Source organism: Stegostoma tigrinum, chromosome 1 (genome assembly GCF_030684315.1).
Source record: "Stegostoma tigrinum isolate sSteTig4 chromosome 1, sSteTig4.hap1, whole genome shotgun sequence".
NCBI lineage: Eukaryota > Metazoa > Chordata > Chondrichthyes > Orectolobiformes > Stegostomatidae > Stegostoma > Stegostoma tigrinum.
The window spans coordinates 166433949-166451330 of NC_081354.1; the positions used below are offsets into that span (position 1 = coordinate 166433949).

The window sequence follows — 17382 nt, forward strand, 5'->3', positions numbered from 1 at the left end:
TCTTAGATCCTTCCTTTCAGTTTCAGGGCTCCAGAACCTGGGATCACAGTCAAAGGATATGGGTAGGCTATTTAGGACTGAGATAAGGAACCATTTCTTCACCCAAAGCGTGGCAAGCCCTGGAACTCTCTACCAACAGTTGAGGACAAAACATTGAATGTTTTCAAGAAGGAGTTAGATATCGTTCTGGTTGCTGAAGGGATCAAGGGAAATCGATCACCCATGATCATATTGAATGACAGAGTAGGTTAGAAAGGCTAAATGGTCTACTGCTGTTCCTATTTTCTGTATTTCAACAATACTTGTGTGTAACAAATGTTTGGAAGCGCAGCACTTAACTGTTGTAAAATGATGTCTCTTTTCACAAGTGTATTTCTGATGTCCAATTCTGATGAGTGCAAAGATGAAAACCTGTGGTTTCTATTCTCCTTTTGGTAGTGTTTAATGTGCAGCTGTTCACTGCACTTCTTCCATTTGCACCAAACAATGCAAACCTCTATCTGTTTATGTAAGCTTTTTTTCACATTTCCATCTTCAGCTGCTACTCTCCTGATTGGTACACGCCGGTGTTTTGCATTGCTGGTGGCAGCAGTGCATGTTGAGAAAGGTAGATGGGGTACCAGTAAAGCAGGCTACTTTGTTCTGGATGATCTCAATCTTCTTGAATGTTGTTGGAGCTGCACCCATCCAGGCAAGTGGAAAGTATTCCAACATAGTCCTGACATGCATTGGAGAGTAGGGAGGTGAGTTACTCACTGAAAAATGTCCAGCCTCTAACCTATTCTTGTAGCCACCATGTTTGTATGACTAGCATAGGTAAGTTTCTAGTCTCAAAATGTTGATAGGGCTTTCAATGATGATAATGATATTGAACGTCAAGTGATGATATTTAAATCCTCTCGTTAGATGCGGTCATTGCTTGGCATTTTTGTGGTGTAAATCTTATTTAACATTTATCAGTTCCAAAAAACTGAAAGAACTGTGGATATTGTAAATCAGGAACGAAAACAGAAGTTGCTGGAAAAGCTCAGCAGGTCTGGCAGCATCTGCGAAGAAAAAAGTCGAGAATGTTCTGAGGAAGGGTCACCAGACCCAAAATGTTAAGTCTCTGATTTTTTTTTTTCTTCACTGATGCTGCCAGCCCATTTGAGATTTATCCGTTCAAGCCTGAATCTTGTCAGTAACGTTACAGTATGGTTCTACCAGACTGTTAAAAGCTCAGTCATTGGATCAACTTTTCTTCCAAATGAAAGACTATTCTTCGGAGGTCTTGGCCAACAAATAGAGATTGGCTGAAACTTTATTAGCCATGCTTCTTCAGCTTCATATTAGCTACCAGAAATCAATGTAGGCATACATTTCCAGCTAAAACTGACAGAAGATGCTTACTATCGAGAGTAGTTACAAAGACAAAGCTCAATGGAATCTCTCAATGCGTGGACATATTTTAGAACATTTTCCTATGCCTCTTAGCTTCTGGACTACTTAGGTACATAGAAATTATTATAGACACCTTTGCCACTTTATTATCTGTTTACAGTCAAAAAATATAATTAAGATGTATGCACTTTTGTTCATTATCTTTTGTCTTTCCTTCCTGTTTTCTGTTTCCAAATTCTTTCTCTTTTCCTGTTATTGTAGTTTTAGTACTCATTATTCTTTATCCAGTGATTCCTAAGCTTTGGCATCCAGCCAGGAAATGGGAACCATTTCCATCAAAGCTTATGAAAACTCGCTTCGAAAAACATCTGCTTTAATTCTTAGTGCTTTGAAGATAAAAAATGACCTGTTTATTTTTGAACTGGTTAGGAACGTATTAGAAATACCTACCAAATGTGTGTTTAGAGATGAGGCTGTAAGATCAGACTCATTAGTGATGCAAGAATTTATCGAACTCATAACCAATGACATGGAATTTCCCAGGCAGGCAGTTGTAGCATGTGATCACTGATTTATTCAGATCATCTTCAATCAGCAGAAAATATTGGACAGCTAATTAGCAAAGTCTTGATTAGTGTTTAAAATTCTGGTTTCCTCCCACTGTTCAAAGGTGTGCACGCTAGATGGATTAGCCGTGCTAAATTGCCCATAGTGTGCAGAGATGTGCAGATTAGGTGGGTTATAGGGGGATTGGTCTGGGTGGGATGTCTGAGGGTGGTGTGGACTTGTTGAGCTGAAGGACCTGTTTCCACACTGTAGGGATTCTATGATCTATAAATCCTAATTAATACAAATTGATGATAGAAGTTCTAGGTATAAATTGTGAGGAGGGCAATTGTATGATATTGTGCTTTCAAAAAAAAGTAATTAGGCCTCCGTTAATCATCACACAATTATTGTTGATGGTTTTCAAGAAGTAAATTTAGTTACAGTTGTGTTGAAATAACCAAATGTTCAAATGGACTACCATTCCTTTTGATTGCTGATCTCTGCTGTGTGAGTGGGGGGAAAAAAGACTTGGAAAATTCAGGAAACAATTTGCTAGCTACTTTTTTACACAGTTGGTAGCCTGGTAAAGAGAATCCTTAGCATATTTTGAGGATAAGCCAGCAAGGTCTTCAGTTATAGCAGTGTGAATATGACAGTAGATTTACTTATGCTTCCTTCAAGAAGGCTACCTGTCATTTTGCATTCGAATACTTATTAAATGAGCAAATCTGTTCTTGGTAAAATATGGTGAATTTTAAAAAAACATGTTTTGAAACAGATTGTCTTTGCAGCAAAAGTCATGCTGGACGCATCAAAGTTTGAAAATGTGGCTGCTTTCTAAGTGCATTGTCAAGAGTAGAATTGCTTGTTAAAGATTTTGCAAATAATAAATTAATAACTGGTGATTCTACGATCAGCGTGTAAATTCATAATTCAGGCTGTAGCTTAAACAAAATGTACCTACTTGCAAATGTATGTGAACTCTGCTTACACTTACATTTTCACTTATGATATCTGGCCACTGCAAAATGCTTCACAGGACCATTGTGGATTTGTATTATGCATTGTTTTACATAATCAGATATTTTGTCAGACGTAATATCAGATTTGAAATTAGGAAAGTGATGTAGTGTGCACGGAGGCAATTCCATAACTTGAGGCCTTAGGCAAATGCAAATGTAAGCATCAGTGGTAATGCAGTTTAAGATTGGAGATGCACAAGAGGCAAAAATTAAAGTAGCATAGTTATTTCCCAAGGTTTCGGAGCTGTATGAGATGACAGAGACAGGGATAAATGAGGCCATAGGGAGGTTTGAAAATGATGAGGCAGTGTGACAGATGTACCTGCTTCCAAGAATCCAGCTACCTTAATGATGCTATATATTAACACAAAATGCTAACATTTTAACAAGGTGACATTTTAATAGGGTGATGAGAGGAAACGAGATGGACTATTTCTTCAGTGCAGGGAGTTATGTTGTTCTGGAATGCAATGCCTCGAAGAGTTTTGGAAGTAGATTTCTAGCAAACCTTTGAAAAGAAACTGGCTAACGTACTTGTGAAGGAGAAGTACGCAGGACAGTTGGGGAAGCTAAGGGACTAATTGGATAAAATCTTCGGAGATCTCTCGTAGAGCCGATGGGCTGGTTGACCTTATTTGAATCTTTTTTTTCTTGATTTGTTGATAGAGAAGCAAAGATGTTTGTATAGTTTTCATGACTTGAAAAATTTCTTTTAAGCACCTGGTAAACTTTTGCATAATGTGCTGCTTTCAGAGCCTATTGAGATTCTCTTCCCTCATTTTTTTTATTCCAAAAAAAATTCTCTTGTGAGATTGCGTCAGCAGTCAATGTGGCACTGCAAATGTAATTTTTATTCACTTATAGGATGTGGGCATCACTGCCTAGCCGGTATTTATTACCTGTCTCTAGTTGTCTTTGAGAAGGTGGAGGTGAGCTGCCTTCTTGAACCTCTGCAGTTCACTCTTTTAAATTTCTGAGACCGTTCTTGCCATCACACTGTAAATGAAATGCAAGATTGACAGAAATCCTTGAGGGAAGTTTGCTCTCTCTACTGCCGTAGTAACTTTCAAGCAGGTGTATATGTCAGGGAAAAATAATTGCAAGGCTACATAGAGTCCAAAAGCATCAGACTGATTGGATTACTCTTGCAAAGAGTAGCACAGGCTAGCTTTCCTCACACCACATTCCCTTTTGGTCTGGGATCAAGTGCCAAGTTCATTTGTGTCTAAAAGAGAAAAGAATTCAGGCCTCCTTTGAATATAACTTAGTTGCTCAGATTCCTAATATTTTCTGCTTGTATCTATTTAGTATTTTCCCCGTTATATTTCAGACACTTGCGAAAAAAATGTAACTAGGGTTGGAATTTGCAAGCAATTTTGTTTCATTTGAATGGGGCACATGTGACTTCTGCTTGACCCCGAAATCAACAAAGAAGCAATCCACGTATGATCTTGGATGAGCGCATATTTTAAGTAATTGATCAGTCTTGACAGAGATTTGACGTAATGAAATACTTGGTCATGTTTCTTTGAAATCTGATCGGGATTGTGATAAAGTTTCATGATATAGAAGTTTTATTAAGCCAGTTAACACAACATATACACTGTGTATGTAAGTGTATGTAGATTTGTAAAATGCCACTGTGTAGATCAAGAGGAAGTGTGCACATAACCTCTGGGGAGTATTACCTTCTGATTTCTCATCCCTCCCGCTGTGCAAACAATTCCTCAACTTTGTGGAGTGCAGTTCACGTTATGCTCTTCCATGTGCCATGTGTTTGTCCACTATACTGCCCTGCTAATAGCAGTACTAACTGTCTTAATAATAAGATAATAAAATGTGAGGCTGGATGAACACAGCAGGCCAAGCAGCATCTCAGGAGCACAAAAGCTGACGTTTCGGGCCTAGACCCTTCATCAGAGACCTCTCTGATGAAGGTTTTAGGCCCAAAACATCAGCTTTTGTGCTCCTGAGATGCTGCTTGGCCTGCTGTGTTCATCCAGCCTTACATTTTATTATCTTGGATTCTCCAGCATCTGCAGTTCCCATTATAACTGTCTTAATAACTCTGGTTGTAGAGCGTAACTGTTCATTATTCTTTTTGGCTTGGATTGTTTTCTCACCTAATTAATTATCATAGCAGGTTTTAATTGTTCGACCCTTTCTGCTTAACGCTTATATTTTCGGCTCCTTAGGGTTGACCTGAGACATGTAGTTCAATGTGCAAAGGCCCAAAATCCCCAGGGACACCTTAGTAACTCTTCTTCTCTGTACTTAGGTTGGGAAGGTTTATCTTGTACTTCAGTAATCAGTCTGAGAAAATTGGGAATTAATTTGTGAAACAATTTAATATAAATTCAAATACAAATGTCAATAAGCCTCATGGAATGTTTGTATTTCCTTTTGGACTCCAGGCATTCGTCCTCCTATTATGAATGGCCCCATGCACCCACGCCCTCTGGTGGCACTGCTGGATGGCCGAGATTGCACTGTTGAAATGCCCATTCTTAAAGATGTAGCTACAGTGGCTTTCTGTGATGCGCAATCTACACAAGAGATTCATGAAAAGGTGAGCATAAGAATATCTAAGCTTGCAGTCCTTTGATACTTGATGATTAATTTTAATAAATGTAAGCGATATTAGATTGTCTTGCCTTAAGAAGATTATTAATCCGTATCATGTTTCTATTTTGCCTGACCCATTTCAGATTTTTGGCCTAAGTGTTGAGTGCTGTTAACATTCGAATATTAGTCTGGAGAGATCACCTGAAACCCAGTTGCATGTGTATAATTACCAATGCAATTGATCAGCTAGTTGTTGAGTGCAGAATGTAGTCATTCACCTTATCATGCCTACATGTTTTGTTGAATAATCTTTGGGTTTCTTATCATGTGCATTGGTATTGGGGTAATTCAGTCCCTAAATAGTTGAGCTCAATGATGCCAACATGCAAATCCCTCTAATTATTTTATTGGTACATAATGATGACATAAAAGCTAAAAAGAATAGAAACTTAATAATAATTGGTAATTGTTTACAGCATTTTATATTTTATTTTTCAATTTGGACGCTAATTCTTATCTTTAATGGATTTTTAATACAATGTAATTGTACTTTAGATAAGAGCTGCTAGGAATTAAATCAATAACATTTTGCTAAATGAAATGTGAGAAAAATGATTGAAATAATTCAAAGCTTTGTCTTCAGTGGCTAAATTTCCATTATTAGTGGAAGAATTAGTATTATTTGAAGGCACTGTGAGCTTTGCAAGTGATTTAAAAGAAAATCTAAAATGGAACAATTTGAAAGAGATGCAAGTGGCAGTCAGGAGGAAATCCTGTTCATTTTGATGAAATATTTAACTTATTGAAAGATATTCCCTAATCCAGTGTACAGGATGTCTTACATGAACTGTATTGTATTTTGAGACATCACTTGGAATATTGCGTTTAGTTTTGGCCTTCTTTATTGAAGGATTAATATACTTGCCATTGAGGGAGTGCAATGGAGGTGTACCAGATTAATTCCTATGAGGAGACTGGGTTTGTAATTTCTAGAGTTTCGAAAAAAAGATAACTTGTACAAATCTTAAAGAGTAGACAGCCTAGATGCAAAAATTGGCAAGGGAAGTCTAGAACCTGGAGACAGTCTTCAAAAAGAGGCAAGTCCATTCAAATTGGGATGAAGAGACATCTCTTCAGTCAGAGGGAAGATTACCTTTGGAATTCTTCACCCCAGAGGGCAGTGGAAGCTCAGTTATTGACCATGCAGAAAACAGAGATGATAGATTTCTAGAAGTTTTTATGATACAAAGACTTAACTAGACCAATTCAGCTGCCTAGACCCTAACTTTTTCTTACTTTATAGACAAGTGTAGGCATTGCATTCCACATGTGGTTTGATTCGTCAGACTACCAGTCTTGAAGCAAAACACACTTTGTTCATGGACTACGGTTAAAATACAACAAAAGAAAGAAGGAATTGGAATAACCTACCAGAATAATAGATTATTTAACTACTGAACAGCAACTGTTCAAACATAGTAACACTCCACAAACACACCCTCGGCAAAGGCCAATTCAATACAATAGATTGTTTCACAGGCAATTCTCCAGTCCAGCAGGGAAAATCATCAAGAGAAAGCTCAGAGAATAACAGGAGGAGATGTACTAAAGCTTTCAAACCCAGATTCAAGTCCCCAGAACTGCTACTGAAGAACTAAAACTAAAAATCTTGGTTCAGTGGAGTTTGATTCCACCAATTAAGGTTACTTCTATTGTTTCAAATTTAGATAAACAAAACCCAGGATCTCTCAAGCTGCTTATTTATGGTCCTTGAAGCAGATTGCTGAGTACCTCAGTCTTAACCTTTCATGATTTAAAAAAAAATCACAAGATCAAATACGCCTGTTAAAGCCATAGCATCATCACAAAAGCTTAAACAAAAAAATAAACAATTCATTAATAATACAGTAGCTTTAATAGAGCAAAGTTTTGGATGTGGTATGAACTGGAATGATGTAGTAGATGCAGATACAGGTAGAACATTTTCAAAACATTTTGATAGGTACATGAATAGGAAAGGGTTGGAAGGATATGGGCTAAATGCATAACAGTGGGACTAGTTTAGTTTGGGAAACTTGGTTGACATGGACAAGGTGGACCGAAGGGTCTGTTTCCATGCTGTATGACTTTATGACTCTCTGACACTCTGACATAGGGTAATCTAATTAATGGCCATGATTTTAAACCCAATCTTTTGGGTGGAGGTTGATGCTCAGACTGGAACCTGTGACAAGCAGTGTGCCACAAGGATCAGTGCTGGATTCACTCATTCAGCATTTATAGAACATAGAACATAGAACAGTACAGCACAGAACAGGCCCTTCAGCCCACAATGTTGTGCGACCATTGATCCTCATGTATGCACCCTCAAATTTCTGTGACCATATACATGTCCAGCAGTCTCTTAAATGACCCCAATGACCTTGCTTCCACAACTGCTGCTGGCAACGCATTCCATGCTCTCACAACTCTCTGCGTAAAGAACCTGCCTCTGACATCCCCTCGATACTTTCCACCAACCAGCTTAAAACTATGACCCCTCGTGCTAGCCATTTCTGCCCTGGGAAATAGTCTCTGGCTATCAACTCTATCTATGCCTCTCATTATCTTGTATACCTCAATTAGGTCCCCTCTCCTCCTCCTTTTCTCCAATGAAAAGAGACCGAGCTCAGTCAACCTCTCTTCATAAGATAAGCCCTCCAGTCCAGGCAGCATCCTGGTAAACCTCCTCTGAACCCTCTCCAAAGCATCCACATCTTTCCTATAATAGGGCGCCCAGAACTGGACGCAGTATTCCAAGTGCGGTCTAACCAAAGTTTTATAGAGTTGCAACAAGATCTCACGACTCTTAAACTCAATCCCCCTGTTAATGAAAGCCAAAACACCATATGCTTTCTTAACAACCCTGTCCACTTGGGTGGCCATTTTAAGGGATCTATGTATCTGCACACCAAGATCCCTCTGTTCCTCCACGCTGCCAAGAATCCTATCCTTAATCCTGTACTCAGCTTTCAAATTCGACCTTCCAAAATGCATCACCTCGCATTTATCCAGGTTGAACTCCATCTGCCACCTCTCAGCCCATCTCTGCATCCTGTCAATGTCCCGCTGCAGCCTACAACAGCCCTCTACACTGTCAACGACACCTCCAACCTTTGTGTCGTCTGCAAACTTGCAGACCCATCCTTCAATCCCCTCATCCAAGTCATTAATAAAAATTACAAACAGTAGAGGCCCCAGGACAGAGCCCTGTGGAACTCCACTCACCACTGACTTCCAGGCAGAATATTTTCCTTCTACTACCACTCGCTGTCTTCTGTTGGCCAGCCAATTCTGTATCCAAGCAGCTAAGTTCCCCTGTATCCCATTCCTCCTGACCTTCTGAATGAGCCTACCATGGGGAACCTTATCAAATGCCTTACTGAAGTCCATATACACCACATCCACAGCTCGACCCTCATCAACCTTTCTAGTCACATCCTCAAAAAACTCGATAAGGTTTGTAAGGCATGACCTACCCCTCACAAAGCCGTGTTGACTGTATTTGATCAAGCCATGCTCTTCCAAATGGTCATAAATCTTATCCCTCAGAATCCTTTCTAACACCTTGCAGACGACAGACGTGATATATAAATGAAAGAACAGGAGGCATGGTTAGTAACTTTGTAGATGACACTAAAATTGGTGGAGTAGCAGACAGTGAAGAATGTTGTCCAAGAGTACAATGGGATCTTGATCAGCTGAGCTGGGCTGCACGGTGGCTCAGTGGTTAGCACTGGTGTCTCACAGTGCCAGGGACCTGGGTTCAATTCCACCTTTGGGCAACTGTCTGTGTGGAGTTTACACATTCTCCCCACGTCTGCTTGGGTTTCCTCCAGGTGCTCCGGTTTCCCCTCACAGCCCAAAGATGTGGAGGCTGGGTGGACTGACCATGCTAAATTCTTTGTAGTGTTCCGGGATGGGTGTGTGTGGGATGCTGTAAGGATCAGTGCAGACTTGTTGGGCCAAAGTGCCTGTTTCCACAGTGTAGGGATTCCTTGAAATTCTATGAGCCAGTGGACTGAGGAATGGCAGATGGAGTTTGTTTTAGATAAATGTGAGATGTTGCATTTTGGTGACATAAACCAGGGTAAGACCTATACAGGGTAGGCCCCTGGGTAGTGCCGGTAAATAGCTCCTTGAAAGTGGTGTCACACGTAGACAGGTTGGTAAAGAAGGCATTCAGCACATTTGCCTTCATTTATCAGAGCATTGAGTACAAAAGTTGAAACATCATGTTACAACTGTATATGACATTGTTAAGGTCACATTTGGGTTATTGCGAACAATTCTGGTCACCCTACTTTTAAGAAGGATGTTACTAAATTGGAAAGAATGCAAAAAAGATTTAAGAGGATGTGACCGAGACTGAATGTTTTGAGTCAAAAGGAGAAGCTAGTTAGGTTGGAACTTATCTCCGTGGAGTTTTGGAGGCTGAGTGTTGACCTTTATAGAGGTGTATAAAATCATGAGGAGCACAAGTAAGGTGAATAGCCCAGGATAGGGAAGCGCAAAACAAGAGGGCTTAGTTTTAAGGTGAGAGAGGAAAGATTTGAGGGGCAGCTTATACAGAGGTGGTGCATGTGCAGAACGAGCTACTGGAGGAAGTGGTAAAGGCAGGTATAATTACAACGTTTAAAAGACATTTGGACAAGTACATGATAAGAAAGGCCTGGAGGGATATGGGCTAAATGGAGGCAAGTAGTATTAGTCCAGTTTGGGAAACCTTGTCAGCGTGGACGAGTTGGGCTGAAGGATCTGTTTCCACGCTGTATGACTCTGACTCCAAATAGGTGACCTAATTGAAACATTCAAGATTCTTAGTGAACTTGTCCGGATAGATACAGAGAGTTTTCCCCTTGTAGGAGAGTCGAGGACGAGCGGGTGTAATCTCAGAGTAAAGGGTGCCTATTTGATACAGAGTTGAGGAGGAATTTCGCCTCTCGCATGGTTGTATAGCCTTGGGAGTTCGTTACCGCAGAGGAGTATTGATAAGAACCGAAGAACTAAGCAGGAGTCGGCCATCTGGCCCCTCGAGCCCGCCCTGCCATTTAATAAGATCATGGCTGATCTTTTTGAGACTGAGCTCCACTTACCCGCCCACTCACCATTACCCTTAATTCCTTTACTGTTCAAAAATTTATCTGGCCTTGCCTTAAACACATTCAGCAAGGCAGCTTCAACCGTTTCACTGGGCAGGGAATTCCACAGATTCACAACCCTTTGGGTGCAGAAGTTCCTCCTGACCTCAGTCCTACATCTGCTTCCCTTTATTTTGAAGTGATGCTGTCTAGCCCTAGTTTCACCTGCTAGCAGAAACAACCTCCCTGCCTCCACCTTATCGATTCCCTTCATAATTGTAAGTGTTTCTATAAGATCTCCCCTCATTCTTCTGAATTCCAATGAGTATGATCCCAGTTGACTTAGTCTCTCCTCATAATCCAACGCTCTCAACTCTGAAATCAACCGAGTGAATCTCCTCTGCACCCCCTCCAGTGCTAGTATATCTCTTCTCAAATAAGGAGACCAAAACTGCACACAGTGCTCCAGGTGTAGCCTCACCAGGACCCTATACAGCTGCAGCATAGCCTCCCTGTTTTTAAACTCCATCCCTCTAGCAATGGCAGACATAATTCCATTTGCCTTTTTAATTACCTGCTGCACCTGCAATCCCACCTTCAATGATTCATGTACAAGGACACCCAAGTCCCTCTGCACAGCAGCGTGCTGCAATTTTATTACCATTTAAAATGTAGTCCATTTTGCTGTTATTCCCACCAAAATGGATGACCTCACACTTATCAACATTGTACTCCATCTGCCAGACCTTTGCCCACTCACTTAGACTATCTATATCTCTCTGCAGACTTTCAGTGTCTTCTGCACACTTTGCTCTACCATTCACCTTAGTGTCATTTGCAAATTTTGACACACCACACTTAGTCCCCAACTCCAATTCATCAATGTAAATTGTTTACAATTGAGGTCCCAACACCTGATCCCTGAGGCACACCACTAGCCAGTGACTGCCAACCAGAAAAACACTCATTTAGTCCTACTCTTTGCTTTCTACTGGTCAACCTATCCTCTGTCCATGCCAATACATTATACGTAATACCATGGAACTTCATCTGATGTAGCAGCCTTTGGTGTGGCACCTTGTCAAATGCCTTCTGGAAATCCAGATATACCACATCCACAGGTTCCCCATTGTCCACCATACAAGTAATGTCCTCTAAGAATTCCACCAAATTAGTTAAACATGACCTACCCTTCATGACCTCATGCTGGGTGTTGCCCATGGGACAATTTACATCCCGATATCTTGCTATTTCTTCCTTAATGATCGATTCAAGCATTTTCTTCACTATCGAAGTTAAGGTAACTGGCCTATAGTTACTACTTTTTGTCTACTTACTTTTTTAAACAGTGGCATCACATTGGCTGTTTTCCAATCTGCAGGAACCACACCAGAGTCCAGTGAATTTTGGTAATTAGTTACTAGTGCATTTGCTATTTCCCCCATTACCTCTTTTAGTACCCTGGGATGTATTTCATCAGGGCCAGGAGACTGGTCTACCTTCAGCCCCATTAGCTTGCCCAGCACTGCCTCCTTAGTGATAATGATAGTTTCTAGGTCCTCACCTGCTATAACCTACTTGCCATTAGTTTTCGGCATGTTATTTGTGTCTTCCGCTGTGAAGACTGACATGAAATAACTGTTTAATGTCTCAACCATTTCCTCATTCCCAATTATTAAATTGGCCTTCTCATCCTCTACAGGACCGATGTTTACCTTCATCACTCTTTTTTACAATTCACACATTTGTAGAAACTTTTACTGCCTGTTTTTATATTTGGAGCTAGTTTACTCTGATAATCTATCTTACTTTTCTTTATTAATTTTTTTGTGCTTTTCTGTTGGCCTTTAAAGATTTCCCAGTCTACTAGTTTCCCACTACTCTTTTGAGTGTTTTTTTTTCAGTCTGATACTTCTGTTTATTTCCTTAGACATCCATGGCTAGCGCTGTCATTTCCTACAGTTCTTCCTTATCACTGGAATATACTTCTGAGCACTGTGAAAAATCGTTTTGAAAGTCCTCCACTCAATTGACCCACCATAAAGTTTTTGCTCCCATTCTACCTTAGCTAACTCCTCCCTCATTCCTTCAGAGTGCCCTTGTTTAAGCACAGGACATAGATACTGGATTTAACCTTCTCACACTCCATCTGCATTTTAAACTTGACCATACTGTGATCGCTCCTCCTGAGAGGATCCCTAACTGTGAGATCATTAATTATTCCTGTCTCATTACACAGGACTAGATCTAGGATAGCTTGCTCCCTTGTCGGTTCCATTACATATTGTTCAAGGAAATTATTGCGGATACGTTCTATGAACCTGTCCACAAGGTTGCCATGACCGACCTGGTTTGACCCATCGATATGTAGATTTTAATCCCCGATGATAATTTCTGTACTCTACATGCATTAGCTATTTCTGTGTTTATTGTCCGCCCCTCCACAATGTCATTATTTGGTGGCCTGTAGACCACACCTACCAGTGAATACTTCTCCCTGCTACTCCTAATTTCCTCCCAAATGGCTTCAACATTTTGTTCAGTAGAACCTAAATCATCTCTCACTATTGCCCTGACATCATCCTTAAAAATCAGAGCAACACCATCTGCCTTACCTTCCTGTCTGTCCTTCTGAACAGTTTGATACCCCTGGATATTTAACTCCTAGTCATGACCATCCTGTAACCATGTCTCTGTAATGTCCGCTAAATCATACCCATTTGCCATGATTTGCGCCGTCAACTCATCCACCTTGTTTCGAATGCTCCGAGCGTTCAGATAAAGTACCCTTTTGCCAGTTTTTGCACCTTCTTTTTGGGTCCTATTACCTCCATTACTAACAGCTCTGGAGTTCGCCTTCCTTTAACATTTACCTAATTTTCAATGGACTTGAAGCTTCCTCATAGAACATAGAAGAACACAGAACACTACAGCACAGTACAGGCCCTTCGGTCCTTGATGTTGCGCTGACCTCTGAACCCAATCTGAAGCCCATCTAACCTACACTATTCCATTATCATCCACATGTTTATTCAATGATCATTTAAATTCCCTTAAAGTTGGCGAGTCTACTACTATTGCAGGCAGGGCATTCCACATTGTTACTACTCTCTGAGTAAAGAACCTACCTCTGACATCTGTCCTATGTTTATCAACCCTCAATTTAAAGCTATGTCCCTCTCTGTGCAAGCCATCACCATCCGAGGAAAACTGGACATGAAAACTGCTGGACATGCATATGGTCTCAGAAATTTGAGGGTGCATACATGAGGATCAATGGTCGGCACAACATCGTGGGCTGAAGGGCCTATTCTGTGCTGTACTGTTCTATGTTCTAAAGGAGTGTATAGCCAGCGAGCTTCTATCTCCATTTCTTATGGTCACTGGAACTTTTCAATGGGACACTGTATGCTCATACCCAGAATGATTAAAAATATAATCTCCTGTTGAGATAGTGGTGTCTAAGTGGGCACATTGAATCAGCTGTCGTTAATGTGTTTCTTCCAATTTTAGTTTTCATTGAATGATTTATGATAGTTAAGGTTTGAACAGCAAGACCAAGAGGTCTATCTGTGATGAGCTAATGGATTCTACATGCTTCATTTTATAAGAAGCTTCCATGTTCAAGTTTCTGCTCACAAAGAAAGCAGTGACATTTTAAAAAATGTATCAAGAAGCGTTTTGAAATGCTTACTATTAAGTCATCTAAATAAATAATACTTATTGCTGCTTCAGAACTCCAGCTTCAGTTTGATAGGAGTGTACACTTTAGTCCACTTCCAGAAGGGAAAAGAATTATGCTCGATCTCGTGATACACTCTAGTGGCTAGCATAGAATATGAAGAACTAACTACAGTTCAGTAGGCCATTGAAAAAAATGAATGCTCCAGAGCTGTGTATAAAATCCAATTATGAGAATAATTGCTTACAGATTTAAAAATATAGCTTAAAGCGCAAAAAGTGTATCTGTTTCAGAGATTGTAGGAACTCCTCGTCACCTGCTAACCTGCTGCTTTGCCTTACATTAATTGTCATTCTCACTCTATGCTCACTTCTCCCTTCCCCCCTACTTACTAGTTTAAAGTCCTATTAACCACCCTATTTACCCTTTTCACCGGAACACCGGACCCGGCCCTGTTCAGGTGGAGTCCATCCCAGCAATTATAGATCCCTCCTGTCCCAGAACTGATGCCAGTGCCCCTTGAAAAGGAAACCCTCTTTCCCACACCACTCTTTTAGCCACGGGTTTACTTCCCTGATCCTCGCCTCCCTATGCCAATTTGCACGTGGCTCTGGCAGAAATCCAGAGATTATGACCCTTGAAGATCTGCTTTTTTTTTAGCTTTGTTCCTAGCTTTTCATAATCCTGAAACAGGTCTTTCTTCCTAGTCTTGCCTATGTTGTTGGTACCTATGTGGACCGCAACAACTGGATCCTCCCTTTCCCTCTCTAGTATCCTCTCAAGCTGGTCAGTGATGTCTCACACCCTGGCACCAGGCAGGCACCACACCGTGCAGGATTCTCTGTTCTGCTCACAAAGGATACTGTCTATTCCCCTGATGTTGGAATCCCCTACAACTACAATCTGTCCTTTAGCTCCCTCCCTCTTGAACAGCCTCCTGGACCATGGTGCCATGGTCAGTTGACTCATCCTCCCTGCATCCCTGTTCCTCATCCACGCAGGGAGCAAGTGCCTCGTACCGGTGGGACAGTGTCAAGGCTGCGGCTCCTGTGTTCCTGTCTGCAGGGTCCCTCTACCTGCCTCAGTCACAGTCACACACTGCTGTCCCTGCCCGCTGATCGAATTAACATTAGTTAATCTAACAGGTGTGACTGCCTCCTGGAACACAGCATCCAGGTATTTTCCCCTCTCCCAGATGTTGCAGTGTTTGGACTGCCGATTCCAGCTCATCACTTTTGACCCGGAGCTCCTCAAGCAGCTAACACTTGCTGCAGATGTGGTCACTGCCGTTCTCAATGGGATCAGCTAGCTCCCACATCACACAGCTACAACACATTATCTAGCCTACCATCTCTACTTAGTTAATAATTTTAAATTAATTAGTTTTTTTTTTAGTTTTGCAGAGTTTTCTGCACCAGTAGCTTTACGCCGTTATATACTCAAACAGACTCCGGCTTTGCCTTCTGACCTGCTCCCAGAGGATTTGGCATCTGGGCGAGCACCCCGCAAGATAATAGCGATGAGGAAAAAAGAATGCAAATAGCTTACCTGCTCACCACACTTAGTCGTTATTATTAGGTTAGAGGAGGTGGAACGGTGGGTGACACTACGCGTGTAGTGTCTCGGGTATTAGTTAACTCCCAAATTTATTGGGTGGAAGCTTACCTTCCCAGACTGCTCTCGCGCTTCTTCCCAGACTCTTGCTGCTGAAACAACTGAAAGGCTGTTGAGGCACAGTGTATGGTTGCATTTAACTGTTGTTAAAGTTATTCATTTGAGATGGGCAGATTTTTAATCAGTTAGGGAATCAACAGTTATTGGGAAAAGGCAGGAAAATGGAGTTGAGAAAAATTAGACTAGTGATATTCTCACTGGATGGTAGAACAGATTTGTTGGAACAAATGGCCTACATCTGCTCCTAATCCTTCATGTCTAAGGGATAAGATTCTGACAAAATAACTGTAGGAGCTGAGATGGTTGCTGTAATAGATGAAAGGAAAATTGAGGCAGGAGATACTGGCCGTGCTTCAAGCAGATAAGAGATAATAGGAACGGCAGATGGATGTTAGAGAATCTGAGATAACAAAGTGTGGAGCTGGATGAACACAGCAGGCCAGGCAGCATCTTAGGAGCACAAAAGCTGACGTTTCGGGCCTAGACCCTTCATCAGAAATGGGGGAGGGGAGAGGGTTCCGAAATAAATGGAGAGAGAGGGGGAGGCAGATCGAAGATGGATAGAGGACATCCCCGCCTCTTTAACTTGTCTGTCTCCTCTCCACCTATCTTCTCCTCTATCCATCTTCAATCCGCCTCCTTCTCACTCCCTATTTATTTCGGAACCTTCTCCCCCTCCCCCATTTCTGATGAAGGACCAAAACTTCAGCTTTTGTGCTCCTAAGATGCTGCTTGGCCTGCTGTGTTCATCCAGCTCTACACTTTGTCATCTCTTCAAGCAGATAAGTTGCTCGATCTCAACAAAAGTTGAGGCTCCTAGAATGGAAATGTCAGTATTGCCTAATGGCAGAAAACAGTAAGTCATAGATGACGCTTATTTTTCAGATGAGAGAATGGTCAGCGATGGTGTTCTGCAGGGTTCACTGTGAGGATCTCTGATATTTTATTCTTTATATTCAAACATACAAGTTATTTGTACGAGGTTTCAAATTTTGACAGCGCAACCAAATTTGGAGTTGTGACAGTGAGACTGACAACAATCAATTAAAGTAGGACCAAGGCTGTTATACAGAATGGGAGGATATTTAATTGGGGAAGAGGAAACTATGATGCGATTAGACATGAGTTAGGAAGCATGGACTGGGAGCAGTTGTTCCATGGTAAGGGAACTATAGACATGTGGAGATGGTTTAAGGAACAGTTGTTGGGAGTGATGAGTAAATATGTCCCTCTGAGACAGGCAAGAAGGGGTAAGATTAAGGAACCTTGGATGACGAGAGCGGTGGAGCTTCTAGTGAAAAGGAAGAAGGTAGCTTACATAAGGTGGAGGAAGCTAGGGTCAAGTTCAGCTAGAGAGGATTACATGCAGGCAAGGAAGGAGCTCAAAAAT

The 17382-nt window shown here is 41.2% G+C and overlaps 1 protein-coding gene across 11 annotated transcripts in view; it reads left to right on the top strand.

The window, feature by feature from the left end:
- Positions 1-17382, top strand: part of ctbp1 (C-terminal binding protein 1) — a 341145-nt gene that overhangs the window by 262402 nt on the left and 61361 nt on the right. For all 11 annotated transcript variants that reach the window (XM_059650027.1, XM_059650024.1, XM_048532493.2 and 8 more), the window contains one exon: positions 5366-5520. In XM_059650027.1, coding sequence (XP_059506010.1) covers positions 5366-5520 — 155 coding nt within the window. The remainder of the gene's footprint in view (positions 1-5365; positions 5521-17382) is intronic.